At 36.4% G+C, this 23,940-nt stretch overlaps 1 protein-coding gene and 1 non-coding gene across 9 annotated transcripts in view; both read left to right on the forward strand.

Moving 5' to 3' along the window:
• The window catches only part of CDK13 (cyclin dependent kinase 13), a 100,933-nt gene that overhangs the window by 17,635 nt on the left and 59,358 nt on the right, over positions 1 to 23,940 (forward strand). For 4 of the 8 annotated variants that reach the window (XM_045578602.1, XM_045578605.1, XM_036429796.2 and 1 more), the window contains exons 2-5: positions 12,730 to 13,383; positions 17,319 to 17,489; positions 18,711 to 18,865; positions 20,391 to 20,561. In XM_045578602.1, coding sequence (XP_045434558.1) covers positions 12,730 to 13,383; positions 17,319 to 17,489; positions 18,711 to 18,865; positions 20,391 to 20,561 — 1,151 coding nt within the window. The remainder of the gene's footprint in view (positions 1 to 12,729; positions 13,384 to 17,318; positions 17,490 to 18,710; positions 18,866 to 20,390; positions 20,562 to 23,940) is intronic. The other 4 variants (XM_045578603.1, XM_036429797.2, XM_036429801.2 and 1 more) reach the window with 2 other exon arrangements.
• Positions 772 to 961, forward strand: LOC118714642. Its single transcript, XR_004986645.1, has one exon. It is a non-coding gene; the product is annotated as a U2 spliceosomal RNA (small nuclear RNA).

The raw sequence follows: 23,940 nt of genomic DNA on the forward strand, positions 1-23,940 counted from the left end.
TACCTAGGAATGAAATTTTGGGATGAATGGTAGTTCTATGTTTAACGTTTTAAGGAACTGCCAAACTATTTTCAAAGTGGCTATATCATTTTTATATTCTGACCAGTAATATATGAGGGTTCTGATTTCTTCATATCCTTGGCATTAGTTGTCTTTTATTATTATTATCATCCTGGAATTTAAAATGATATCTCATTATGACTAATGATGCTAAACATCTTTTCATGTGTTAGTTGGCTATTTATATATATTTTTTGGGGGGGGAAATGTTCATTCAGATCCTTTACGAATTTTAAAATTGGTTTGTCTTCTTATTGTTGAATCTTAAGAATTCCTATTATACTCTGGATACAAATCTCTTAAATGACTTGTAACATTCTTCATCTAGAGAGAGGAATTCTTGTATTCAGGAGAGTTAGTTTTAGTTTAATATAAAGAAGTGGAATATTCCCAGGTGATTTGTTCATAACCATTTTGGCCATTCTGATAGTGTAACATTGAACAAGTCATTTAGCTTTTGAGTCATTGTTTCTGGACTCAAAAGAAGAAGAAAAGAAAGAAGTTCTAGGATGTCAAAAAACAATCAAATGACTATTAGATGGGTAATTATCCAGTAGAAAAAAAAGCAAGGGCTTAGAAATTACACAGATATGAATTTAGGTGCTTTTGTAGCAGAGTAATAGTAAGCATTTCCATTAACTTACCTTTTTTGAACTTGGTTATTCTTATAAAATGGGATGAATAATGCCTACCAAATTGAAAAACAACTTGATCGCTTCTCGGCCTTTTGCTAAGATCAAGTGTAGTATCTGTTCTTATCAGTTTAATATCTGATACATTCTCTATCTGAGAACATTATATTAAATGTATTTTTGGAATAGGGAGATGGAATTGGAGCTTGCTCCGGCCACTCCACGAATCAACCCGGTATTGCAGTACCTTTGGGAACAGTGCACCAAGGGGAAAAAACAAACAAATGAACTTGAAACAACCTAAGTACAGTGAATAAAGGAATAGTTAAAATAAACTATGGTGCAGGTACTTAATTCTCAAATATTTTCTCCCATTGTATCCCTTTGATGATGTCCATTAAAGCACAAAAGTTTTAAATTTTGTTGAAGTTCACTTTGTTTTTTTCTTTTGTTAATGCCTTGGTGTCATATCAAACAAGTCTTTGCCTAACTGAAGGTCACAAATATATTTTCTTCAAATAGTTTTACAGTTTAAACTTTACATCTTGGTCTTTGATCTGTTTAGAGATAATTTTTCTTTATGGTGAGAGAAAGAGGCCCAACTTCATTCTTTTGCATGTGGATATTTAGTTGTCCCAGTTGTTAAAATGACAATTCTCTCTTCATTGGCATTCTTTAAAATTTGTTGTTGACAGTGCTACAGATGTTCCCCATTTCACACTCCTCCTTTGCTCCCCTACTCTGCTGCAGACCTTCAGCACTATTTTCTGTGTCCTTGAGCTATACCTATACAGTAAGACCTCAATATAAGACTAGTTGGGGCTAGGGAGTATCTGTTAAGGCGAAAGTGTCATAAAGTGGATTTTCTGAATGAGCATGTTAAAAATGGATAAATTAGTTTATTTGTTTTTACTTATGCTGACACATTTGTGTAATTAAAATTAAGCATGTATGAAAAATTCAATTTCACAAAAGATTTTTCTACATGTATTACTGTAATTTTAAATTTCAACTGAATTTAAATGCATGAATTCATCAGTAACTTATAGTAAACAAATGCATACAGCTGAGGCATGGCCTAGAGCCCAGCTGGGCAAAGTTGCTGCAGAGTTCCACTAGAAACAACAGAACCAATTACTGAGCAGCAACAGAACCAATTACTGAGGGATGCAGCGTGATCACTTGCTAATCATTCTATGACATTGCTTAAGAGTGGTGATTCTTGGATTTATATATGTAGACTACTAGGGGTCCAGTGAACGAATTTGTGCACCTTGAAAGGAACTGTGGGCCGTGAGGCTGTGGTGTGGGCACAAGGGCTGGTCTCGGCCCTTCCTCCATACCCTCGCCTGGCCCCTCCTGCCATGGCCCCCAGTCCCCTGTCTGCTGGCAGCCCCGCTCCCACCACTGCTGCTCTTATGTGCTGAGGGCGCTGGCCCCGCTCGCACCCACTGACAGCATGGAGCAAAAGGGGCTGGTGCCAGCAGTGGGTGTGAGCAGGGTTGGTACTGTCACCGGGTGCAAGTGGTGGCTGCTGCCCCGATCACCCCTCAGGAGCAGGGGGAAGTGGAGAAACCTGCAGGGGCAATCGGGGCCAGCAACCACCACTTGCACCTGCTGCTGATGGTGCCAAGTGATTGGGACTGGCATAATGTGGCAGCTCCAGTGTTGGCAGTGGGTGCGAGTGGGGCCAGTGCCGGCAGCAGGTGCGAGCGCTGGGCGGGATCTTGGCGTACAGGAGCAAAGAATTTTCAGTAACAACCAGAGGCTTGCCCCGATGACAGGGACCTGTGCCCTGCCTTGATCTGGCGCCCCCACTCACCTGCTCCACAAATTCCACCACGGCCGATACCATGTTCCACACGCACCCCCTAGTGGTCAGTGCTTGTCATAGCAACTGATTGTTTTGTTGTTTTGCTGCTTGGTCTATTTGCAAATTAGGGTTTCATAGATAGCTGTATAAACGTAATAGTAATTCATGTCTGAGAAATTATTAGTGTTTTTTTCCAACATATGGCTTATTTGATAAAATTTATTAAAAATAACAGTGAGTTAACAAAAATATTTAAGACCATCCTATTAAAAGCATTTTAAAAAGAACAGGGTTATAATTTTCACATATGACATACAGACTGGGAATTTTGTCCATTAAATCTAGTCTGTTAAATCAAAGGCCACAAAATTGAGGTTTTACTATACCACACATTCTTGATTATTCTGCCTTTTTAGTGATTTTTGAAACAGGGAGTCTTCCAATTTTCTTTCAGATTGCTTGACTTTTTTTTTCTTTCTTTGATGTGTGGGGGCTGCATTTCCATGTGAATTTTAGGATCAGTTGCCAATTGGTGCAAAGAAGGTAACTGAGGCTTTTGTAAGGGTTGCATTGAATCTGTTGATCAATAAGAGAATATTGACATTTTAATGTTAAATCATCTAATCGTATGAACATTAAATTTCATTCCATTTAGTTACAGTTTCCTTTATATTTTCAATTGTGTTCTGAAGTTTTCAGAATCCTTGCACTTTTGTTAAATTCCTGGATTTCTTGTTAAGGCTATTGAAAATAGGAGTTTTTTTGTTTGTTTGTTTGTGTTTTTTTTTTTTTTGTAATTTTATTTTGATCATTTGCTGATGTATAGAACTATAATATTTTTCTATAATAATATTTTTCATTTATCTTCTCTTTTCCTGACTTATTTCTTAGTCTTAATAGTTTATTAGTGGATTCCTTCAGATTTTCTATATACAAGATTAAGTCTCTCCAGAGGTATAGTTTTACCTTTTTTCCCTTTCAGTCTTGGATTCTTTTTATTTTTGTCTTGTCTAATTAAAATAGCTAGAATCTCAAGTACAGTGTTAAATTGGACTTCCTTGTCCTGTTCCTGATTATATAGGAAATGTATTCAGTCTTTCTCCACAAAATGATAGCTCTGAAATTTCCAGAAATATTTTTTATTTTTATTTTTTATATTTCTTTATTGATTTCAGGGAGGAAGGAAGAGGAGAGAGATAGAAACATCAATGATGAGAGAGAATCATTGATCAGCTGCCTCCTGTATGCCCTCCACCGCGGATCAAGCCCACAACCCGGCATGTGCCCTTGACCGGAATGGAACCCGGGACCCCTCAGTCCGCAGGCCGATGCTCCATCTACTGAGCTAAACCGGCTAGGGCCCAGTTTTATTTTTCGATGAAAGTTGTTTCCCAGAGAGAGTAATTTTTGCAGTAAAAAATTCTGGGTGTTTTGGTTGACCTGAAACATGAGCCTATGTTATTACCCATTACTATCCTAGGGGCTAGAAAAAAAAAGAAATCATCTATTTGTTAATGAAAAATATATGCATAATGTTGGTAGTATTTTCTTTATTTAGCTAGTATTACTAAAAGCACTCGTTTTCTAGATTTAATTATTTGAAGTTAAGCAGTTGGTATAGTGGAGTAAGAATAAATCTGTACAACCTTTTAAATTTTAATTTATACTATATGTTTTGGTGTATAGTAATTTCCAGTGGTGGTTATTTAAAATTTTCTGTATTTCTTTAGTTTTCCATTATGAAGTTACTTTGCTTCTTTTAATCTGCCCTCTCTTTATATTTAAATCACATACGAAATCACTGAAAACAGTACAGTCGCATACAGAGCAAGATGTAAAAGAAGCCCTTTATGTCTTTTCATTCCCATTACCTTCCAATCATATAACCATGTGAGTAGATTGAAGTACATCCTTTTCTGTGTATATAATTACAAACATATATGCATATAAATGTTAAGAGTGTTTGCCATAAATATTATTTACATGCTTTTATAAAAAGTAGTAGGATTTGAAGGTCTTTCCATAAGGCTAGATAATATTCCATAATGAAATTTATCAAGCTTTATTTAACTATCAGTTGTTGGGTACTAAGCTGATTTTTCCATATTACAAGCTATCCTTTAAAGGATATTGTGTAATAACTTTTTGACAAAATTGAAAATATTTTCTAAGAAGTATTCTTGTAAGTAAAATTGCAGATCAAAAGCATTTGATAGATATTACCAAACCGACTTTTTAAAAGCCTTAAGAATTTTGCCGGGACCGGTTTGGCTCAGTGGATAGAGCGTCGGCCTGCGGACTGAAAGGTCCCGGGTTCGATTCCGGGCAAGGGCATGTACCTTGGTTGCAGGCACATCCCCAGTAGGGGGTGTGCAAGAGGCAGCTGATCGATGATTCTCTCTCATCGATGATTCTCTCTCATCGATGTTTCTAACTCTATTTCTCTTCCTTTCTGTGAAAAATCAATAAAATATATATTAAAAAAATAAAAAAATAAAAGCCTTAAGAATTTTATATTCCTTTAACAATTTATATTTATAAATTGATAATTTATGTGTGATCATTTCTCTGCATTCTCATGAATACTTGGTATTTTCGAAAGTTCTATTTTGGCCATTCTGATGGATGGAAATTTATCACCATTATTTTATTTTGCCTTTTCTGGTTACCAAAGAGAAGGGAGCATTTTAATTTCTTTACTGGTGATTTGTGTTTCTTATGTGACTGTATTATTTTTATAATCATGAAGACCCTCTGTTATTAAAAATAAGGAAATGTTTACATTAGAAATACTAGTTTTGATTATTAACTTTGTATTAGAAAATGGGTGTAAGATGTTTGATATAAAATAAAATCTTCTCAGTGTTTATATGAAGATACCAATTAACTAAATGTAATTGTTTTCTATTTTTTTAGTTTAAGTAGAATTTTATCATTGGACCTATGACCATTGATAGCTGGTTATCAATGACGCAAACTATTCTGCTAGTATTTACAGGTATTCAGAGAAGATAACCTGTTTACTTGTTTTTATTCATCAATTCAATAGAAATCTTTTGATCCCTTGTTGCATGACAGTAAAAGCTTTAGACACTGGCAATGTAATGCTAACCCATACTAGTGGAGGAGAGGGGTATATTGTAGATGTGTTCACATATCTTTCTGGTGAGGGGAGGTCTCACTGTGCAGTTGATAAATGGAGCCCTGAATGACGAGAAAGAATCAGCCATGTGATGATCTAAGCATCCCAAGAGAAAACAGTATGTGTGAACATATCAAGTCAGGAAGAAGTATGACCTTTTGAAGAATCAGAAGAGTCTAGTATGGTTGGAGCCCAAGGATGAGAGGCAGTTTGGGTCTTGTGGATGACAAAGATTTTGACTTTTATTCGAAATGCATTGGAAAGTCTTAAGACAATCCAGCTTATGTTTTTAAAAGCCAAGACATAAAATACAAGGCAGTATGTAACAAGTATTAGGTGATTTCAGCAAATGTGGAGGTTATAGAGGAGATGGTACTTTAGCTTGATCCATGAAGATAAATAAGAATCAAATAAGTGAAGGGGAAGGATGTAGTATGGTGTAGTAGCAATAAGTAGTGCCTGACTTTGAATTGGAAAACTTGGTCTTGAGTTTGACTGTATTTCTTCATAGCTCCTGGATTCTAAATAAACTTCTTAACCATCTTTATTTTAGTCCCCCCATCCGCTTTCTTTTATATCTTGGTTGCTATGAAGAGCAAGTAAAAAATGTCTAGAAAAGTGTTTTGTAAACTGAGATTCAATGAAGTATGTTTGTTTATTTAGTAAAAGACTGCTATTTTATGTGGTATTATGCTAAGAGGTATGGAGTGATTAAAAAAAAAAAAAAAAAGACCTTAAAGAGGTCTATTCTGCTCCTCAAAGAGGATGTAGTCTAGTAGACAATCTATATATATAAAAGCCAAGCAACCAGAACAACTAGTCACTATGACCTGCACTGTGATCAGCCAATGGGCCAGATTTGGGGCGCAGCCAGCCGGCCAACCTCCCGCAGCCTCCCCCCCCCCCCCCCCCAATCAGGGTGGGCCATCTGGACCCCACCTGTGCACAAATTCATGCACTGGGCCTCTACTGTGGTACACAAAGTGCAATGTTGAGTCATAAAACTCATATAATGTGCTGTGGGGATTCAAGCAAGCAAGGAGAGCTTGTTGCTTTCTTGGTGTTGGTGGTAAGGGTTTCTGAAAGACTCCTGAATTAGGCCTTAAAAGATAGATTGGACTTTAATAGGAGATGGAAGGAAGAGAGAATTCTTAGATGAATCTGTAGGAGTAAAGGCATAGAAAGAAGCATTAGGCAGATTCAGAAATTGATAAGAATGGCAGGGTTCCAGGCTAAGGAAAGTGAATTAACTTGGTAAAAATACTATCAGCAATATACTGAATTCTGCAAATATTTATTAAGCATCTGCTATTGCCATGTTTGTGCTAAGTAGGGCTATGAAGTCACAGTGATCTCAGTTTAGTTAGGGAAGACAGATGATTCAATTATTCTGATGAGATATGACCAAAAGGTAGTAGAATCAAAGGAAAAGGAACATCTTCAGCTGCCTGACTTCCTAAGGGAGAACTTTATATAGAGATCTTGTAGACCTGATGCTTTGATATGAAGTATCTCTTTGCTTAGCAGATAAAAGAGGTGAGAGGAGTGTCGGAGAAATGTTTCTCTTTATGCGTTTTGGGATGGTTTGGCAAGGCCTTTGTATGTAGTGCAAGGCTGTGAAGAGTTTTGTAGAGGGATAACTGAAAGATGCAGGTGGCAGTATGGAGAATACATTGGAAAAGGTAGAGACTAGAGGTAGGGAACCTGGCAAAAAGGATATTTTGGAAATGGATGTTTTATGGTTTTGGTCTCTATACTATTATAATTGGGCCAAGGGAGAGATGATATAAGCCCTAATGTGAACTAGTAACTATTGGAATGAAGAGCTTGGGAAACTGGAGAGATGCTTATATGTAGCAGGTCTTGGATATCAGTGGATATGGAAGAAGGGAGGAAAGAAATGTAGAATGACTTACGGATTTCTGCTATTTCAGTGAATGCCATTGCCTGAGAATAGGATATATTTAAGGAGAAAGGAGGGTGGGTTTGGAGAGGAAACAAGAGTGTGTTGTTGATTTAAGATTATTCCCATTTTATTATCTTTTTTATAGATGAGGAATGTTGATGTACAGAGATCTTACGTTATTGAGAGTACATTTATTTTTTGATGTATTTTATTTTTATAGAGAGGAAGGGAGAAGGATAGAGAGTTAGAAACATAGATGAGAAACATCCATCAGCTGCCTTCTGCACGCCCCCTACTGGGGATTGAGCCCAAAACCAAGGTACATGCCCTTGGACCAGAATCGAGCCCAGGACCCTTTAGTCCGAAGGCCGATGCTCTATCCACTGAGCCAAATGGGTGAGGTCGGAAATAAGAGGGAGGATGACTTGGTGGGGTAATCAATACTTAAGTGATAATTAAAGCTATCCATTAGCATAAAATAAATTATTGTGGGAGAATGAGTATAGTGAAGAAGATAACCTTAAAGAGCACTGAAAATCATAGAAGTAAGAAAAGAATCAGGAAAAAAGTAGTGGAAGTAGTTAGGAAGTGTTTTGTAAGGGTGTGATCAACATTGTCATCACAGATATTGATATTTTTCTTCTCTCCTTTCTCCAACCCCCCAAAATAAAGGAAAGGTAGATCATTGGTCACCTCAGTAATTACAGTGAAGGTATGAGCCAGAATTTGGCTGTAATTGGAAGAAGAGGTAAAAATACAGTATCAAGGTATCATCATTTGCATGTTTTTTTCTGGCCTGTATTTTAAAAGCTTAGAGGCTTGATTTAATTTATTCCTTGAGACTAGAAAGCAAATGGACTATTGCAGTAGAGGTGTTCAGTATAGTCCATCTGAAACTTTACTGAGGGTCTTATTAAATGCAGGTTCTGTGTCAGAGGGTCTGGGTTGAGGCCAGAGATACATTTCTGACAAGCTTTCAGATGATGCCAGTGTTGCTGGCCGTAGACCACACTCTTAGACCTAGATCAGTGGTTCTCAACGTTTCTAATGCTGAGACCCTTTAATACAGTTCCTCATGTTGTGATGACCCCCAACCACAAAATTCTTTACGTTGCTATTTCATAACTAATTTTGCTGCTGTTGTGAATTGTAATGTAAATATTTGTGTTTTTGGATGGTCTTAGGCAACCCTGCTAGCAGTTCTTTGTAGAGCCTAAGACTTTCGGAAAACACAGATATTTACATTGCAATTCATTAACAGTAGCAAAATTACAGTTACGAAGTAGTAACGAAAATAATTATGTGGTTGTGGGGTGGGGGTGTCACAACAACATGAGGAACTGTATTAGAAAGGTTGAGAACCACTGATCTAGAGCAGCGTTTTTCAACCGCTGTTCCGCGGCACACTGATGTTGCCTGGTGTGCCGTAGGTGCAGACAAGACAAGAATTTTATAATTTTTCACTATTTTGTTTACTTAATATTTCATAATAAAGTAATTATAAAATACTTTCTTTGTGTTTATTTGATTCCTATTCAAGAGAATTACTTTATATATAGTCAATATAGGCACAGAGTTAAATTTTTTAACATTTTCTAATGGTGGTGTGCCTCGTGATTTTTTTCATGAAACAAGTGTGCCTTTGCCCAAAAAAGGTTGAAAAACACTGATCTAGAGAGTATGAGATTGATAGCATTTTAGAGGACTTAGCCTTGGATAGAAAGAGAAACACCTCTACTCAGGTGTAATGTAACTTGGATGGAGATAAAGATTACATTTGCAGGCAAGAGACATGTTTTTCGTTTGTTTTTAAATGTTTATTGGTTTTTAGAGAAAAGGGGAGAGGGAGAGCGACTTAGAAATATCAGGGATGAGAGAGAATCATTGATAGGCTGCTCCTGCACACCCCACACTGGGGATCTAGCCCACAACCCAGGCATGTGCCTGGACCAGAATCGAACCCAGGACTGATGCTCTTCACAGGCTGATGCTCTATTCACTGAGCCAAACTGGTTAGAGAGAGAGACATGCTTTTGATAATCTTTTTATTTTTTCTGAGAAATAGAAGTATGGTGATGTTAAAAAAAAAAACATTGGGCCTTAACTGGTTTGGCTCTGTGGATAGAGTGTCTGCCTGTGGAGTGAAGGGTCCCAGGTTTGATACCGGTCAAGGGCATATTCCTTCGTTGCAGGCACATCCCCAGTAGAGGGTGTGCAAGAGGCAGCTGATCAATGTTTCTCTCTCATTGATGTATCTCACTCTCTATCCCTCTCTTTTCCTCTCTTTAAAAAATCAATAAAATATAAAAAAAGAAGAAAAGAAAAGAAAAGAAGACATTGGGAATAGTGGGTGAACTTGAGAGTTTTGAAGATTTGGAATAGGTACTAAAAAGAGAAGGAAGGTGAGTGAATTGGGGACATGTAATAATCGCTGAACAGTGAGGATTACTTTAGTTATCATGTCCATATAAATAATTGGAGCAGGGAAAGATTAGATATGTGAAAAGATGAGTTATTTTTAATAAGTTAAGGAAGGAAACCTACAGGAGAGTTAATGAGGTCTGAAATAGAACAGTACCTTGGAGAATTGAAGATGAGGGTGTGTAGTCTGAATAATGCCCCACCCCTGCCCAAAGATATTCCTGTGAACCTGTGAAGATGTTATCCTATATGGCAAAAAGGGACTTACTTTTTAAGATGTGATTAAAATAGGGAACTTGTGATGGAGATATGATCCTGAATGGGTACTGGGTACTATGTAATCATAGGGTCTTTATTTTTCATTGAATTTATTGGGGTGATCGATTTGTAAAACCATACAGTTTTCAAGTGTACAATTCAATAAAACATTACCTGTGCACTGCATTGTGTCCCATCACCCTAGGCAGAGTTCTTTTGGTCTCTATACCCTCCCACGTTGTCCACTTCAACCTAGCCTTAACCCTCTTTCCCTCTGGCTACCACACTGTTGTCTGTGTGTTATGTATCTATGTGGTTTATTTAAGATATATTTTTGTTGATTTCAGAGAGGGAGGGAAAGAGGGAGAGAGAGAGGAACATTAATGATGAGAGAGAACAGTTGATCAGCTGCCCTCCTGCACGATGGGGACCAAGCCTGCAACCATGGTGTGCCCTGACTGGGAATTGAACCATGACCTCCATTGAGCCACACTGGCTGGGCTGTATATATGTGTTTTTGGCTAATCCCTTCATCTTCTTTCAATTAGCCCCCAGGTGTCCCTCCCCTCTGTCGGCTGTCAGTCTGTTCCATGTATCCATGCCTCTGTTTCTGTTTTGTTTGTCAGTTTATTTCATTCATTAGATTGCACATATAAGTGAGATCATATGGTATTTGTCTTTCTCAGACTGGCTTATTTCATTTAGCATAATGCTCTCCATACTGTCACAGAGCATAATAGTTTATTCTTTTTGATGGTCGAATAGTATTCCATTGTGTAAATGTACCACAGCTTTTTCATCCACTGATCTTCTGATGGGCACTTGGGCTGTTTCCAGATCTTGGCTGTTGTAAATAATGCTGCAACAAACATAGGGGTGCGTATATTCTTTCACATTAGTGTTTTGGGCTTTTTAGAATATATTCCCAGAAATGGGATCACTGGGTCAAAAGGCACTTCCATTAAAGAAATTTTTTTTTTAGGAAATGCCATCTTGTTTTCCACAGTGGCTGTACCAGTTTGCATTCCCACTAACAGTGCATGATGGTTTCTTTTTGTCCACATTCCAGCCAGCACATGTTTGTTGATTTATTGGTGATAGCCATCCTGGCAAGTGTGAGGTAATATCTTATTGTAGTTTAAATTTGCATCTCTTTGTTTTTAATATATACTATTGATTTTGTACAGAGAGGAAGGGAGAGAGATAGAGAGCTAGAAACATCGATGAGAGAGAGTCATCGACCAGCTGCCTCTTGCACACCCCCTACTGGGGATATGCCCGCAACCAAGGTACATGCCCTTGACCGGAATCGAACCCGTGACCTTTCAGTCCCCAAGCCGACGCTCTATCCATTGAGCCAAACTGGTCTCCGCTAAATTTGCATCTCTTTGATGATTAGTGATATTTAGTATTTTTTCATATGTCTTTTGGCCATCAGTATATTGTCTTTGGAGAAATACCTTTTCAGGTCCTTTGCATATATATATATATATATATATATATATATATATATATATATGTAACTGATTTCAGAGAGAGGAAGGGAGAGAGACATAGAAACATCAATGATGAGAGGAAATCATTGATTGGCTGCCTCCTACACACTGCACATTGGGGATTGAGCTTGCAACCTGGGCATGTGCCCTGACTGGAAATCAAACTGTGACCCCCCCCCCCCCCCCCCCAGGTTCATAGGTCAATACTCAACCACTGAGCCAAACAGGCTGGGCCTCCAATAATTTCTGAGAAGTGAGAAGTGAATTGCATAGTCATTAAGCAGTTCCCAAGATTTAGGAACTTTTACTTATTGCCTAATGACAGGTTTTGTCTTTTTCACTCTTGTAGACAGACCTCCTGAATTTAATGGGTAAAGATGCTTTTGAGGTGTAGATTGTCTCCCTGGTAAAAGATCAGTCACTCTGCTACTCCTATCCCTAGTATCCTTGTTGCCTGCTTCTGTTTTCTTAGACAGTAGTGATGCCTTGTCACACTTTTCCTCCTAATTCTTTTTTTTTTTTTTTAATGTTTTTATTGATTTCAGAGAGGATGGGGGAGTGAAAGAGAGAGATAGAAACATCAATGATGAGAGAGAATCTTTGATCAGTTTCCTGGCCCCCCCATTGGGTATCGAGGCCATTGAACCATGACCTCCTGGTTCATGGGTCAGTGCTCAACCACCGAGCCACACCTGATGGACTTCTCCTAATTCTTAACAGTATTTCTTCTCTCAGAATCTGTTTTCATCCAACCTCACCTTTGAGCATTTGTAGGCTAGATCAAGATTAAGATATTCGCTCTAGTTTCAGTAAAACCATAGCCACCAGATCACCAGACAATGTTATACTTAAAAGCACTTAAAAAAAAAATCCACAAAAACTATATTATGATTTTGAAATTAAATAAATCTTTCATTTCACAGGCTGGAGTTAGCAGTTTTTATAAATTTTAACTGAACTTTTCTGAATTACTGACTTAAATCTTAATTATTTTCTGCCAGACGGTCTGCCAAATCCCGAAGCAGAAGCCCATATTCATCTAGGCATTCAAGATCTCGTAGTAGGCACAGATTGTCTAGATCCAGAAGTCGTCATTCTAGCATTTCTCCTAGCACACTAACTCTGAAGAGTAGCCTGGCAGCTGAATTGAACAAGAATAAAAAAGCACGAGCTGCAGAGGCAGCAAGAGCTGCAGAGGCAGCGAAAGCTGCAGAGGCAGCCAAGGCTGCTGAGGCCGCTGCCAAAGCTGCCAAAGCCTCAAACACTTCTACACCTACCAAGGCGAACACAGAAACTGGTGCCAGCGCATCACAGACAAACCATGTGAAGGATGTGAAGAAACTTAAGACTGAGCCTGCACCTTCTCCCTCAAGTGGTGGAACTTTAAAAAATGACAAGGCAAAAACAAAGCCACTTATTCAGGTAACAAAGGTGGACAATAACTTGATTGTAGATAAAACCACCAAGAAAGCAGTTGGGAAGGAGAGTAAATCTGCTGCTATAAAGGAGGAACCAGTATCTCTTAAAGAGAAAACCAAACCACTTACACCAAGCACAGGCGCCAAGGAGAAGGAACACCATGTGGCTCTAGTGACCTCTACATTACCACCATTACCTTTGCCTCCAATGCTGCCTGAAGATAAAGATGCTGATAGGTAAGTGCAGAAAATTTGTTAATAACTGCTTATTATTATTTTTTTGTTAATTCTCACTCGAGGATATTTTTTCATTGACTTTTAGAAAGAGTGGAAGAGAGAGGGAGCGACTGAGAGAGAAAGGTTGATGTGAGAGACACATCGATTGTCTTTCTCATGCGTCCTGACCAAGGACCAGGGTATATGCCCTTGACTGGAATCGAACCTAGGACCCTTCAGTCCGTGGGCCGATGCTCTGTTCACTAAGCTAAACTGGCTAGAGCAGGTCAATAATTGTTTAAAAAAAAAAATATGTAAGTTTGAAGTGAGAAATTATTTGACTTATCCCCCCCCCAAAAAAAAAAACTTACAAAAAATATGTGGATTAATTTTCTTTCTAATATATCATCTTAAAATGAAGCACATTGTAGAATGACAAAATTATAGCTTATGTTAAGAATTCCCTGGAAAATTTAGCCATTGTCTTGGAATACGATGTATATATCAGTTTGAGGTTGAGAATTAGAACTGCCAGTATATACTTTAATTTAATATTCCTTGATGATAGTGTTAGAGACAGGATATTTTATGAGAGAATCTGCCCTAGGTGATATAAAGCATGTATCTTGCTTTTTTAAGTTTCTTTAGTGGCCTTTTAAATTTTTGCAGTTGGAGATTAATTATATATTACAGAAAACCCGTAATGTGGTTATGCTTTCCTTTAATATATTTACAGATTTTTATTGTGAATATTGGGGATGTGGCTTGCTTTTTATTTTGGAACATTTTATTTTTAAGAGGATGAAGGTAAAACTATGTGTAAATTTCTGAAATGTATGCTAAGTTAGATGTATTATGCTATTGTGTTATATCTGCCTATTATACTACTTAATTTTTTCAATTTTTATTTTTGTGAAGAAATTAGAGCTGTTTTCCTTCTTACTTTCTATTGAGAAGCAACTATATGGACAATTTTCCTAGCAGAAAGAATTCTTCTAAAACAAGCAGATAAAAACACCATGTGGGCAGTTCTTTCAAGTGCTCGCTTTGGTTAGCATTGTGAAAATTTTATAACTTGAAAAAAAAAATTTCCTGTCTCATGCTTTCTGGAGCTCTTTTTTCCTACAATAAAAAAAATGTTACCAAGATATCCCATTCAACTTAATTTGGTGTTATTGCATTTTACTGCTATTATTGTGATAATTCCAGGTTTTATCTAGGAGCATTGAAGGTTCATAACAGTGATTTTGAATTTTCATGAGTGCTGGAATGGGCTTTTCAGTACAGTGATTGCAGATTTGAGTCACTTATTATTAGTACCTGAGAATCCAGGGATTCTGGGCCAGTGAGACTTGTTCTCTACTTTATTCTTCATATGTGCTTTAGGGGTAAACTTGTACTGCTGATATTTTCAAGAACTCCGGCCATACCCATGTGAATGCTCAAGGAGGATATTCTCTGTGCATCTGTTTTTAATAAGATGGTGACACATTTCATATTTGGTTATTAAAAAATTTCTTTTGATCTACCTTTTCTGTTTTTCTCTTTGTTGTGTCTCTGCTTTTATTTCTTTGTGTTTGTATGTTTACTGGATATATGTGTGTTTTTTTTGTTTTTTTTTAAATCCTCACTTGAGGATATGTTTTCATTTACTTTAGAGGGAGGATGAGAGAAAGAAACATCAATGTGAGAGAGAAGCATCAGTCAGTTGCCTCCTATATGCACCGTGATGAGGGATTGCACTCTCAACCTGGGACAGTGCTCCAGCCAGCTGAGCCTCAGCGGCCAGGGCATAGATGTTTCTTAGGACTACTAAGTATTACTACTAACGTGGGTGGTCAACAGTTTAATTCAAGACCAGTTACAGTCACTCTTCCTTTTGATGATCCAAGTGTTGGAAATTTGGCCTGTGGGGATTTTTTTTTTTAAACTATTTTTTTAAATGTATATTTTATTTGTTTTTTTTTTTACAGAGAGGGATAGAGAGCCAGAAACATTGATGAGAGAGAATCATCGATCAGCTGCCTCCTGCACACCCCCCACTGGGGTTGTGCCTGCAACAAAGGTATATGCCCTTGACCGGAATCGAACCCGGGACTTTTCAGTCCGCAGGCCGACTCTCTATCCACTGAGCCAAACCGGTTTTGGCTGTCTCCTTTTATTCTTCAACAGCCTCTGTTATCAGCTTGGATGGGCGGAGTCCCAGGGTGGACCAGACCGCAATGGCTTCCCATCTGCCTTGCCCTAAGAGGCCCTAGGTCTCAGTGTCCTGAGGTAATCACTGTAAGCACCTCCGAGAGAAAGCCACCGTCGAGTTTTGCCTGCTGCCAGGCAGTCCAGTTTCTCCCCGATTGAGTCTGAGTCGCCAGAATCTGGAGTTCAGAGCCGTTGGGAGTTTTTGTCTCCCTCCCGGTTGAGAAAGCCAGCTGTGTACTCAGTTGCCAGCCCTCTCCGCGTTCGTGCCTCAGTACCTCTGCCTTCTGCAGTTCCTCTGAGTCTCAGTGTGCTCATTTATTTTAGAGGGAGAATGAGAGAGAAAGAAACATCAATGTGAGAGAGAATCATCAATCAGTTCCCTCTCCCATCCTCTCTGAGATCAATTTTAAAAATATTTTTAAAAAAGACTCTTTCTTTGGTTTTGTTTGGGATTCTGTTAAATGTAATAATTAACTTGGAGACTGACAATATTATAGTTTCCATACAAAAACATTGTTTCTTTTCAGTCAAATTTATTTTCATCAGTCAAATGTTTTCATTTTCTTCTTTAGGTCTTATACATTTCTTGTTAATGCATTTTATTTTTATTGCTGTAGTATATGGAAACTTAAAAAAAACACACATTTCCAAATAGCTTATTGCAGGTATTCAGTGAAGATACAATGTTTTTAATTATGTAATGTTGTTCTTCAAAAACAGTATTTCATTTCTCTTAAATCTGTGAATCTTGCTGAACTTAATAGTTCATATAATGACATATTGGAATATAGGCAGTCTTTTAAATTTTAAGTTGTAAGTAAAGTTAAGACTTTTAGTTTAGTTTTTCCCTCCCAAAATGTTTTGAATCCTGAGATAAATGAGAATTTTTTTTTTACTAAAGCCTAATTACAAGTTAGCAACTTAGTCTTATAAATAAATAAGCTTATTTTTATTTATTTGTTTATTTTAAATATATTTTATTGATTTTGTACAGAGAGGAAGGGAGAGAGATAGAGAGTTAGAAACATCGATGAGAGATAGACATCGATCAGCTGCCTCTTGCACACCCCCTACTGGGGATATGCCTGCAACCAAGGTACATGCCCTTGCCCGGAATCGAACCCAGGACCTTTCAGTCCCCAAGCCAACGCTCTATCCATTGAGCCAAACAGGTCTTGGCAATAAGCTTATTTTTAAACAGAGTACAAATTTTCCCATTTCTAGAAAGAAGCTCTTATTGTCTTTCAACCCTGAATAAAATACCCGTTAGATACTACTTTACCCTGGAATCCATTTGTGTAGTATTTATCCTGTTGCTTACCTGACTGTGTTCTAAAAAAAAAACACAACAGTTTACTTTTTGTTCTAATATAGCCTTATAGTAATTATATATTATTTTTAAAAATACACACATTTTTACAGAAAAATTAGAGTCCCCCATCTACCCTGCACTCAATTTCCTCATTATAAACAACATTTGTATGGTACATAGCTTAAAATTAATGAGCCAATATAGGTAATCCATACTTTGTTCAAATTTCCTTAGTTATGAAATTCTACATACTTTTTACCACATATTTTTAAATTTGCATTTGATTATGATATAATATTTTATCTGGAAAATAAGAAACTTAGTTCAGTATTTTGCTATTGTATGCTACTTAAATGTAAGACATGGCTGCATTTTTATTTCTCAGTGAAATAAAGTTTTGTGGTTTGTGTTTTTTGTTTATTTTTGTCTGACTCCTTTCTTTTTTTAGCTTACGAGGAAATATTTCTGTAAAAGCAGTTAAAAAAGAAGTAGAAAAGAAATTACGATGTCTACTTGCTGATTTACCATTGCCCCCTGAGCTACCAGGAGGAGATGATCTCTCAAAGAGTCCAGAGGAAAAGAAAACAACAACACAGTTACATAGTAAAAAGAGGCCTAAGTATGTGCTTGCTTTCTACCTGCTCTTAAATTGGCCAGAGGTGATTCTGGATCATTATAAAACACAAAATTAAGATTTAAAATAATAAAAAGTGTATTTATTTGTCCTACTTAAATATCTGAATAAACTCTTATTAGAGTTTTGAAAATTTCATAATAGCCTGCATACCTATTCAAAATGATTAATAAAATTAAATTAAATTTTCTCTCACAGTTTGTAATGTATTGATTTTGGGGGTTATTGTATGTGTTAAAGATAACTTTAGTAATGAAGATATTTAAATAACAGAAACACTGAAATTGGACAAAGTGGCAGTCAGCATTAAGTAATTCCAAACAAAATTAGTAATGGACAAGCTGCTGGTCTTTCCTTGGCGGCATCAGTTAAACGGGGAGAAGGTTGATCTATCTTTTTTTTTTTTAACTTAACCAATCAAATGTGTAAGAGTTTGAGTTACATCCAATGTAAGCATTGCTATTCAGGTAGCACCTATTACAAGAATATGAGATGATTTTTCTAGTATGGAGCAGAAAGCTAGAAAACTTTCAAAATAGTCTTTCTTTGAGTATTAATAGCTTTATCCCATTATATAGCTTTCTATTACTACAGAATATTACTATAAAACTACATTTTTTAAAAGAACATCTAATATATGTAGTTCTCTCACACACACATACACACGCTTAAAGTGTGGATTCTTGAGCGTTGATTTTATTAATACTTGTGTACTTTCAGACAAGTGTTTCTGGTGTTTCCATTTTTAAGATAATTTTATCTATCATGAGTCTAAATTCATCAGTGAGACTTATAGTTAGATTTTTGGTAATGCTCATTATTAAAATTCTGTGTTTTGAAAGCAGATATATAGTCATGAATGAAAAAGAAAACTTTCTGGAGGTTGGTTAGAGAACTTAACTTTGACTCTTCATACTTATGTTGGTTTTGTCCACTCACTGCAAAATGAGGTTTTATTTCTGAAAGTCCTTCATACAAGCTTTACTTCTTTTCTTCCTCAGTTTAAGTGCTATGGTACAAAAGAAGAGTCAGTGTGGAGATTGATACCTTGACTTTCATGATACTCTATAGTACCAAATCCCAGAGTTACTTGCATTCAAATGTGGAAGGGTATGGGGAAATAAAGGATGTAGGATTAAGGTGGTGGGAGGAGATTGAGTATTTAGCAGTTTATTCAGTTTGCTTGATTGTATATAAAAACTTGAGAACTGTATTTGATAGAATATGTGGGCCTCGCTATGGTGAAATCAAAGAAAAAGATATTGACTGGGGAAAACGATGCGTGGATAAATTTGATATCATCGGAATTATTGGAGAAGGAACCTATGGACAAGTTTACAAGGCCAGGGATAAAGACACTGGTAAGAATGCCAAATGCTATGGATCTTTAGGACAGTGGAATGTATTTGTGTTTCTTTTCTAATGGATAACTAACTTCAGCAATTTTTAGGAAAACAGTTAAATTTTTATTATATTTTTGTTTCCTCTTGTTTTATATATGCACTTATGTAAGAATTGAGTATATGTAAGTGGGTGTGCAATCATTTATACTTTCTAAAAGTGTTTAGTATCTGTAATATGTAGTATGCTGGGATTTAGGTTTCTTTTTTTATGGTGAATAAATTCTTACATTGTCAGTAATCAGAGGGAAAAAAGTATATCGATGTTATTAGACTTAGTAATGAATCTGTTGTAGTAAGCCTTATACAACACTTATTTTGGCCAAAATTATTTTTTTTTTCTTCTGTAGAAATTACCCTTTATTTGGAGGCCAGATTTAGCAGCTGAATCTTTCAGAACATAATCAGGAACCTGAGAGAAAGTTTTAAAAGGCCTTACTGAAGAGGAAAATGTAACTGTCAGAGGCTGTATATTTAACAAAGTAATGCTCTGAGCCAGAGTATAATCTTATAATTCCTTGTTGAAATAATCAGTAGATTAAAATAGTATAGCTATTTCAAGCCATTTAATATGGGTTGGACTACCTTATACTTAGAACCTGCTGAAGGCATTTACAGCATGAAGTAATAGTATTGATAATGATGATTCCGCTTTATCAAAATGAGATTAAATTATAACCTTTAAAGCTGTTTAGTAAAACAAGGAGTTACTACACATTTTAGAATTCCCTATTAAAGAGTCAAATACATTTCAATTACTAAAGATAAAAATATTTTTCTTGTAAAAAAATTTGTAAATACAGGATTCTTTTTTCTCCAAAGTAGAATGAACAAACCTTTATTATAGTGATGAATATTTTCTTATAATAAAATTTGTATATATGCATGTGTGTATTTTACTTATTTAGGTTTTATCTGACACAAATATGTGTAAATTATTAGGCTATTAGAGGAGTGGGAAGAGCAAATTTTGAGATAGCTAAACCAGATTTTGAATCCCACTTTCACTACTGGATAATTGGACAACTTTAGGCAAGATAATAGTCTTAGCATTTCTCACCTGTGCAGTCTACAGAATTTTTCTCCTCTGTTCAGAGGGATTTTATGCATATATAACCTTATTGTATATATTTATCTTCCCCTTCTTTACTTACCAAAAATGGCAGTGTAATGTATCTAATCTTTCTCATCATGCTTTTTTCATTTATCTTAGAGAGCATAAAGTAACAGTATATATGCACCTACCCTATATTTTTATACAGTTGTATCACAGCTTAGATAAATATCTCATAAGTTATTTAGCCAGAGATCTAATTCCTTAAGCTATCAACATTATAATGTGGTATGTTGGAAATTAAAATATATTTTTGGGCTTGTAATTTGAAGAGAGTAACAAATATTATGAATTAAAATAAATTTAAAATTAAGAAAAATGTCATGTGGTTTTTGTCAGCTAGTAACTTGATTTTATTTAATTTTCTAATAGGAGAAATGGTTGCCTTAAAAAAAGTACGTCTAGATAATGAAAAGGAAGGCTTTCCGATTACAGCAATTCGAGAAATTAAAATTCTTCGGCAGCTTACTCATCAGAGTATTATTAATATGAAGGAGATAGTTACCGATAAAGAAGATGCTTTGGATTTTAAGAAGGATAAAGGTATGTGTGCATGTTTACAGGACCATTCTGTGTATTCATGATTAAGCTATCTTGCAGATTTTGTTATAGGTGTTGACCTTTTAAGTAAACGTAGTTGAAGAGTTTATTTATGTTAGTGGTTTTTGAGCATCAGTGTGATCGAGAAACAATTTATAGTAGTAGTAGAATATTTATACCTTACATTTTTAATGTTATAATGTCTTAACACACAAGGAACTTTATGGTAGGTTTATATATTAATTCTAAAAGTGTGGAGTCAAAAATCTTACCTGAAATTGCATTGAATAAATTGTACCTGTTACATGGTTGGCTTTTAGCAGAAAAGCTGAAAAGAAATTAGTGTATTTATTAAAATAATTATCATTAGGGAACATGATGGGTGAAAGAAAAGCTCTACTTGCCCAAACCGGTTTGGCTCAGTGGATAGAGTGTCAGCCTGAGGACTGAAGGGTCCTGGGTTCAATTCCGGTCAAGGGCATGTACCTTGGTTGCGGGCACATCCCCATTAGGGGGTGTGCAAGAGGCAGCTGATCTATGAATCTCTCTCATCGATGTTTCTTACTCTATCTCTCTCCCTTCCTCTTTATAAGAAATCAATAAAATATATTTAATTAAAAAAAAAAGAAAAGAAAAAAGAAAAGCTCTATTGCCAGTAGCTTTTAGATCTTCAGAGTAAGATTTTGGAGCCAATGCTACCTACTTTATAATCTGTGGTTTTTGAAGAGCAGAATTTTTTTTCAAACTAATTCTAGTAGCCTTAGCTGGTTTGGCTCAGTGGATAGAGCATCGGCTTGGAGACTGAAGGGTCCCAGGTTTGATTCCAGTCAAGAGCACAAGCATGGGTTGTGGACTCGATCCCCATTAGGAGTTTTGCAAGAGGCAGCTGATCAATGAATGATTCTCTCTCACCATTGATGTTTTTATCTCTCTCTCCCCCTCTCCCTTCTTCTCTGAAATCAATAAAAATATATTAAAAAACAACAACACCGAACTCTAACATAAAAGAGTTTTAAGTGGGTATGTTCTGATTGAACATGGTCTTAGCTTCCTTTTGTCCTCAACTACACATATTCTCTCTCCCTAAAATTTAATTAAAAATTTTATCTGAGGGTTGTGTGGAAATGTTTATTACCCTCGTATTATAATCAAATTAATACTTGCTTTTTCTCCATTATACCCTGAACCTCCTGTTTCTTTGATCTGTGTAGCCACACTGCCTGACCATTCTTCAATCCCATCTTTGCCGTTTTTTTGATTGCACACCAAACTTTAGTTACATTGACCTTTTGAATTGTTATATACGCCATTTCACTTCTCTTCCTTAAGCATGCTGCTTCCCTGGACTTAAACATCTGCACTCTCAGCACACACATACCACACACCACACACATACACACAAATATGCATGCACCTGATTTAAAAGGCTAACTTCTCATCCAATAGGTCTCAATTTGAATGTTGCTTTATTCATTAGTAAGGCCTTACTTGACCAGTCTTTCCATTTTCTGCTGAATATAGACACACACAATTTAAGAGCCCTAGCTACAGACTTGGAGAGGGGGTTGTAAGTGGAGATTGAATGTTAATGAGACGAGGCTCTCTTTGTAGTGATGACAGTGCTCTAGAACTCAATTTGAAGATGGCTGTATAACTGCAAATACATTAAAACCAGTTTAATTGTGTACTCTAAATGGGTGAATGTACCGTATATGAATTAGATTGCAATAAAATTATTTAAGACACACACAAAAAAATCCCAACTAGCTTTCAATAATTCCATGTTCTACCCTAGTCAGTGTGGCTAAGTGGTTGAGCATTGACCTATAAACCAGGCGGTCACGGTTTGATTCCCAGTCAAGGCACATGCTTAGGTTGTAGGCTTGATTCCTAATGTGCAAGAGGTAGCCTATCCATGATTCTCTCTTATCACTGATGCTTCTCTCCCTCTCCCTTTCTCTCTTTGAAATCAGTAAAAATATAGGGGGGGGGGGCAAATCCATATTATGATGAAAATATTGTGTGAATTGAGAGGGATAACTGGTGGGGGAAGTGGTAGACCTGTAGAAAATGAAGCTGTAGAAGTAGATTAGGACCAAAAATGGTTCTTGACCTTAAATCTATGCCAAGAAACTAAAATATTAACTTTTACCTTCTTTAAAACAAAAATAGTACAGTGCTTATCGTGTATTTGAACTAGCATTTTTAGTAATTTTATTTGACCTTTAGTAATTTGATAGATAAAAAATTGTATTTTATCTTTTTAATAATTAATTGCTTATTACTATGGAGATTGATGATTTCTTGTGTCCATATAATTTCTTTACCCTTAAAATACTTGTTTATGTCTTTTGCCCATTTTTATTAGTATATTAATGTTTTTCTTGGTGTTAAATATGATTTTTTGTTGTTGTTGTTAATCCTCACCCGAAGATATTTTCCCATCGATTTTTAGAGAAAGTAGAAGGGATGGGGAAAGACAGAGAGAGAGGAACATCGATTGGTTGCCTCCCTCCGGCACATGCCCTGACCAGGGCCAGAGATAGAGCCTGCTGCAGCTGAGTTACCTGCCATTGACTCTAATTGAACCCGGGATCCTTCAGTCTTTGGGCCAACGCTCTATCCGCTGAGTCAAACTGGCTAGCACAGATGTTAAATGTTTTTACATAGTAGGAATGTTGATATTTTGAGTGACTTACAGAAAAACTACCTAGCCATCTGGTTTCCTTCTTTTCCACGTGTTTCTTATGTTAGTACTCAGTAAATGTTGAATTGAATTGAGGAGAAAAGTGTTTATAAAACAGATTGTAATCTGTTCCAGATTAACCAAATGAACCTATCATGATTGTGAATTTTGCATAATCAGGTAAAGATATAGGAAGGTGCTTTAGTTATATTCAGTGAATTATAGCAAATAATCCTTTTCAGGGGAGAAAATGACTTCCATTTCTGGGTCACAAGGAAACAGAGTTAGTATCATGTGTTGAAATTCAGAATTTATAAAACATAGAGAAATCAGAATATATTGGTGTCTACCAGGAGATAACCAATGGCAAAGAGTTTAAAGGAAAAGGAATCTGTGGCAAAGTAGGGAGGGTGTAGTGGAAATAGAAAGGGCTGGAGGTGGGGCTTTCCCCTGCCAATTATTTCCTAAATCGGTGAATAAGAAATAATGTTCTTTTGAGGCAGATTTAATAAAGTAATAGTAATGGGAATTACATGTAGTGGTTAAGAATATAGTTTGAATCCTTGCTTTTTCCATCATTACGTACAGTTTTCCTCATCTGGAAGTGGTGTAATGGTACCTAGCTCATAGATTTGTTATAATAAATGAAATAATGCGTAAGAAACACTTATCTTAGAATATTGCACATAGGAAGTA

The sequence above is a fragment of the Pipistrellus kuhlii genome, unplaced genomic scaffold (assembly GCF_014108245.1).
Source record: "Pipistrellus kuhlii isolate mPipKuh1 unplaced genomic scaffold, mPipKuh1.p scaffold_m20_p_10, whole genome shotgun sequence".
Classification (NCBI taxonomy): Eukaryota; Metazoa; Chordata; class Mammalia; order Chiroptera; family Vespertilionidae; genus Pipistrellus; species Pipistrellus kuhlii.